We start from the raw sequence: 6,110 nt of genomic DNA, 5'->3' as shown, positions 1-6,110 counted from the left end.
TTGAATTGTTCATTCATGATAGAAATTGACTTAGGAACAATAAACATTTGTGAAACATAGATTTTAAATTTTTTCTTGTTGATTTGAAAAATATCAAAAAAATTATATAAAAAGATTTTAAATTATATATATATATATATATGGCAAAAACTTATGTGAAACGGTGTCACGAGTCGTATTTTATGAGACAGATTTCTTATTTGGATTATTCATGAAAAAGTTTTACTTTTTATGCTAAGAATATTACTTTGTATTGTGAATATCGATAGGATTAACACGTCTCACATATAAAAATTCGTGAGATTATTTTACAAAAGATCTGGTTTATATATATATATATTTCCGTAAGCTCATTGTTCTCACATGATTAAAGAATGTGTGGTGGGGTTGGTAGGAAAATTTTGGAGGTAGGTGATATAGAGATGTTTTCAATAGCTTACTTTTATTTTTTTAAAAAAATAAAAATTTGCCACGTAGTATTTACTTCACGAAGACGCACGGCAGAAGAATTCGTGAAACGTCGACGTTTGTGCTAGACGCGACGTTACGATGATGTCGAGCTTACGTCAGCCTACGACGAATTTCATAACGTGGCCGACGAAAGGATTTTTTTAAATAAAGACCAATTAATGATTTGGTAAGATTGTAAAAATAAATCAATAAAATTAAATTAAATTATTATTTTTTTGCATCGTTTAAATATTTTTAAAAACAAACGTTTTCCCATTTTCCAGAAATATAATTTAAATTAAACTACTCTTCAATAAATAAATAAAAAATCGACACTCATAATATGACTATAATTTCCGATGAGACGATAACTTGTAGTTCATTTGACATCATGATCCCAAAATTAAAATGAGATATCGAGTTCCAGAACTATAAAAATTATTTTAAATGATAGCCCATGTAATCATAAAACTTTTCAATTTTAAAGTATTTTGCTAACAACCGAACACCACTCTTAGCATCACATAATTAAGATATAATCATCCAGAATATGTTTCTTGTGAGACGGTCTTACGAATCTTTATTTGTGAGACGGGTCAATTCTACCGATATTCACAATAAAAAATAATAATCTTAGCATAAAAAGTAATATTTTTTCATGAATGATCCAAATAAGAGATTCGTATCACAAAATACGAGCCGTGAGAACGTGTCACACAAGTTTTTGTCAATCATCCATTAGTTCAAAATTCAACATCATATTGATAGATCCACAAGATTTTTTTTTTAATATTTGAAATGTAGTTTTGAACAATTGAATCAATTATCTATATTTTATCTTGTTGATAGTGTATATCAAATTAAATACCATAAAATAAAGACTTTAATTTTAAGAATTTTTCAATTATTTAAACATTTACATAATCAACAAGTTTGACAATATATCATAGAAATATTACATTGCAATAGATATGTAGAGAGATATTATATTCTTTAACAAAACAAAGTTGATGGACATCGACCCAAATTTTTTTGAGTAGGTCTCTTGTGAGACGGTCTCACGAATCTTTATCCGTGACACGGATCAATCATACCGATATTCACAATCAAAAGTAATACTCTTAGCATAAAAAATAATATTTTTTCACGGATGACCCAAATAAGATATCTGTCTCACAAAATACGACCTGTTAGACTGTCTCACACAAGTTTTTCAAAATTCTTTCCTTCCTCCGCCGGAGGAACACCTTCAATCACCTTCTTTTGTCCCTAGGGGTAAAAAATTCTTGTCCAGTCATCCCAAACCCTTTCCGACGACTTATTCTCATTTTCTCTACGTTTAAATTAAGTTTTGCTTTATGATTTTCAATATATGGTGAACCAGAATTTTACGATAAGTTTTTCTCAATAATATTCCTTAAATTCATGCGTGATAAATCTTTAAAAGTTAAATTCAGAAGAATTTATTCAATATTTTCTTTGTATATTTAAATGGCTATCATATAAATTACGTTGAATTCGCTATATCAATTATTTAATCGCTAAATGATCGATAGACATTTTTATTTTATTTTTTAGAAAAGTAAAAAATAAAAAATAAGCTTACATGAAATTCATGGCCTGCAGATGCCATTTCCATTTGTATTTCTTTCTACGGGAAATATATGGTGACCCACGAGTGTATTTCTGTGGGCTGCATTTATTTGGATCGGACAGTATCAAATTGTAGCCCACATCGAAGAATAAAGGCCCATTTGTGTCCGAGCCCATTCAAAAGTGCAAGGCCCATTTCTGACGCTTCTACGGGGCTCCTCGCCTTTCAAAACAACACAGCAGAAATCTAAACTCGAAAAGAGAGGGCGAGAAATCGGTGAGAAGAAGCTGGAAGGAGGTGAGAAATGGTGAGGTTAACGGCGGATTTGATTTGGAAAAGCCCCCACTTTTTCAATGCCATTCGCGAGCGAGAATTAGATCTCCGAGGTGTTTCACACTCTCTGGAAATGTGTGTGATTTGTTTATAAACTTGATGTATGGCTTACTCTTGCAGTTTATGTGATTCGTATCTTGTTTTGGACAGGAAATAAAATGGCTGTTATTGAAAACATTGGTGCCACAGAGGTTAATTTTTCTTCTTACTATAGCTTTCTTTGCACAACCCTTTTGCTTTAAGATGAATGTTCAGTTTTTTTGGTACCAAAAATTTCTTTTCTTTTTAAAGTTTTGATTTTTTTTGTGCATGTTTTCAGTTGTGTACCAAAAATTTCTTCTTTTGAAAGTTTTGATGTTTTTTTTGGTGTTTTTAGTTGTTTTGAAAATTTACTGAAGTTTGTGTTGTTATTTGTTAGTTATTATTTGGGTTAATTAAAAACTGCAGGACCAATTTGACACCATTGATTTATCTGACAACGAGATTGTTAAGCTCGAGAATTTTCCCTTTTTAAGTCGTCTCGGTACTTTGTTGTTGAACAATAATAGAATCACTCGAATCAATCCCAATCTTGGAGGTGAGGTTTAAACTGAATAAGACTCAAATTTCCTGCGGAAAAATGTATCACGTGTTTATTAACTATTTGTTGTGCGTAAAAATTTGCAGAGTTTTTACCCAAATTGCACACCCTGGTGCTGACTAACAATAGGTTAACTAACCTGGTTGAAATAGACCCGCTTGTATCGCTCCCAAAGCTGCAGTTCCTTAGTCTGCTCGACAATAGTATTACGAAGAAACCTAATTATCGATTGTATGTTATCCACAAGTTGAAGTCTCCACGGCTGTTGGATTTCAGGAAAGCCAAAGAAAAGGTTAGATTTTGTATTTTCAGAGCCTTCTTTATTCTGTTTGGAGTGATTATTAAACCTTGATCAGCAGTAGTGTGAAGAACATTTCCTATCTGATAAACCTCTTTTCTGATTGCCAGTTATCTACTTTCTTCTTTATGATATGTTTTTGCTTGTGAGTTACATCATTCAGTACTTCTTCAAAAGCTGCGTATATTCATAATATTTTACTTCATGTCGGTAACTATGAAGCAATGCCTTTCCAGTGTTGTGCTTTGCTAAAGTTTGTCTCTGCAATATTACAGGAGCGAGTTGAAGCCAATAAATTATTTGCATCCAAAGAAGCTGAAGAAGAGGCCAAAATGGAATCAGCAAAGACAGTTGTACCTGGTGAGATTCCAAGCACCCAAGATGTTGCAAAAGAGGTCCAAGCTCATAAACCAGTTGCTCCTACTCCGGAACAAAATTTGGCTATTAAGGTACATTTTTCTTCTACTGTGTTCGAATTATCCTTCCCAAATAGGATCAATGTGAAAAGCATTATGGTGGTTTCGTGTTATTGGCATCAAAAGTGCCAATAAGAATGTAAGATAGGTTGCTATTACTAATTTCCTTCAATCTCTCAAATAATCTTGATATGAAAATTGACTATTGAGGAGAAAAAGAGAAGATTTAGTTACTGTGTGTAAAAGAAAGGGAAGACTAGGAATATGAATTTGATATGATAAGATAGAAGTAACATTCTATCTTGGTGTTTGGTTTCTTGAGTGAAGGAGAGATTTTTTTAGCATTCTTCTATTTTGCTCTCCTCAGCCTATCATACTCCCACTTTTCTTATTAAGTTATTCCTGGCAACAGTACATACTCTCGGATATAGCTTTAGTGCCGTGCACCTCCAGCTGCCTTTTTAATTTTCTGATGTATCATTGCAGGCTGCCATTGTGAATTCTCAAACTCTTGAGGAGGTGGCAAGGCTTGAACAGGTGTGGTAAAAATTTATATATTGGAAAACGGTTTTCTTATTCTGCTGGATGCCGGAGGGTCCATAATTTCATTCTCTCAGTGATTTTGTGATGATTCTTCAGGCGCTAAAGTCAGGCCAACTTCCAGCTGGCTTGAATTTCAGTGAGAGTGACAGTTTGCCTAAAAATGAAAATGCCCAAGAAAATATGATTACTGATGGAAAAGAAGCAAGTGATGAGCCCAAAGACACTGAATCCGAGCAGAAAGAGGATGGGCCTGCTGAAATGGAAGAGGTAATATGAATTGCTGAATGTTGCTGTTTATTGTTTTTTATATTCCTTTCTGTATTTAGCCTGTGGTCTTGTGGCTGTTTTAGCATAGCTATTATTGCGAGGAAATGGAATTTATTATTCGACTAAAAAAGGCATTCTCGTCCGAAGACTCTATTAGGATGGTGGATATTAAATTAAATTTGATATATCGTCAAGATGATCTAATCTTCGAATTCATTATCTTGAAATCGAATCTATACGATTGTCTTTCTGAATTTTCCATCATCTGCACATGGCTCTTTAACATCTTTTTATCTTTGGCCATCTTACCAGGAATGAACTCTTACTCCTGGCAGTGTACAATGCATATTGTTGTCCATCATAAATTGAGACCAGAAAGGTGTTATAGGTACTTTTTGCTTCTGAAATTTGTCTTTGTAGTGTAGACTTATCGGAGAGAGTTTAGAGACCCTATATGCGAAGTCAGTCGCCCTGTCGGAATGATGCCTTGTGCTCTATCTCACGGTGATATTTCAGGAAAAACCTCGTGTATTGGGGATAGTTACAAATTGACTTCCCATGTCAAATCTTGTTGATATTGCTCAGAGTTCTAGTTGCTCATGGGAGTGTATTCCCAATCTTTCTCATCCGCGGGGGATTTGACAGTATCGACGGGATGTTTCTGGTTTTGCCCATCAATGAAAACGTCATTCAATAGAGTATTAGCTCAACTCATACACTAATTCATGTTTATAATTGTCCGCATTCAACCACAGAATCAACCATGCCAACCAAATCTTTGGTGCACAGTACACCGAAATATATAAACTATTTAATATTATTATTAATTATTTTTGATCAATTATTATTATTCTTATTATCATGTACAAAGTCTACGTGAGTATTATTAAACGTGTAGAATATATTCAATCTATCTCAATTTTATAGGTGATTTTTCCTTTTCTGATTTTCCCAAATATATAGTCTAATTTTTATATTTAGTATCATTATTTTCTGGTTTTTTACTGTTATACCACCCTATTAACGAAGTGTTAAAGGAAGTGTAACCATTTTTTTAAAGAGTATGTCTCTTCTGTGATGGTCTCACGAATATTTATCTGTGAGACGGGTCAACTTTATCGATATTCACAATAAAAAGTAATACTCTTAGCATAAAAATTAATAATGTTTAAGGAAGAATAAATAATAAGTTTGTTAGTATACTTGTTTTAGCATTGATTTTCTTCTGTGTAAAAAATAAGTAAACTTGTATATTTGAGACATATGGAGTATATTTTTAAACTTAAATAGCTATAATGATGTTAACCAACGGTGACCGTACATGATAACATCTTGCAAGCTATTATTATTTAGTGTTTCATGTAAGCATGTTACTGGATCGGATTAAACCGGTTCCGAATTTCCGGGTGATGAAACTGAAGTAATCATGTATGATGTCGTATTGGATCGGTTCTATATTTATCCGATTGCGAATGTAATCACTCCTAAACCGAAATCAAAATAATCTTGATCGAAATTGGGTTGGACTGGATTAAAATCAAATTGGAATAAACTTGGTTAAACTCTGTGTGTTTTCTTGGGTTATAGTGGTCAACAAAAAGGATATAAATGTTCACCTCAATCTGGTAT

The 6,110-nt window shown here is 33.0% G+C and overlaps 1 protein-coding gene across 3 annotated transcripts; it reads left to right on the top strand.

Moving 5' to 3' along the window:
* Positions 1 to 2,244: 2,244 nt before the first annotated feature.
* LOC142520966 (U2 small nuclear ribonucleoprotein A'-like) lies at positions 2,245 to 5,410 on the top strand. Of its 3 annotated transcripts, none has more exons than XM_075624130.1 (8): positions 2,245 to 2,430; positions 2,528 to 2,568; positions 2,825 to 2,954; positions 3,044 to 3,249; positions 3,531 to 3,704; positions 4,158 to 4,208; positions 4,311 to 4,481; positions 4,907 to 5,410. In XM_075624130.1, the coding sequence occupies exons 1-8, from the start codon at positions 2,349 to 2,351 to the stop codon at positions 5,054 to 5,056; spliced, it is 1,005 nt and encodes a 334-aa protein (XP_075480245.1). In that variant the 5' UTR covers positions 2,245 to 2,348; the 3' UTR covers positions 5,057 to 5,410. The 3 variants fall into 3 exon arrangements, with proteins under 3 accessions (XP_075480245.1, XP_075480247.1, XP_075480246.1); XM_075624132.1 differs by having other exon boundaries at positions 4,794 to 5,410; XM_075624131.1 differs by having other exon boundaries at positions 2,245 to 2,452.
* The last annotated feature ends 700 nt before the right edge of the window (positions 5,411 to 6,110 follow it).

Source organism: Primulina tabacum, chromosome 12 (genome assembly GCF_025594145.1).
Source record: "Primulina tabacum isolate GXHZ01 chromosome 12, ASM2559414v2, whole genome shotgun sequence".
NCBI lineage: Eukaryota > Viridiplantae > Streptophyta > Magnoliopsida > Lamiales > Gesneriaceae > Primulina > Primulina tabacum.
This window is presented reverse-complemented; position numbering and strand designations above follow the sequence as displayed.

Bases quoted from the DNA above. Each gene is read 5' to 3' on its own strand.
- LOC142520966 (XM_075624130.1), top strand. From the start codon at position 2,349: ATGGTGAGGTTAACGGCGGATTTGATTTGGAAAAGCCCCCACTTTTTC. The intron at 2,431-2,527 runs GTGTTTCACACT...TGTTTTGGACAG, and splicing joins GCGAGAATTAGATCTCCGAG to GAAATAAAATGGCTGTTATT. The intron at 3,250-3,530 runs GTTAGATTTTGT...GCAATATTACAG, and splicing joins TCAGGAAAGCCAAAGAAAAG to GAGCGAGTTGAAGCCAATAA.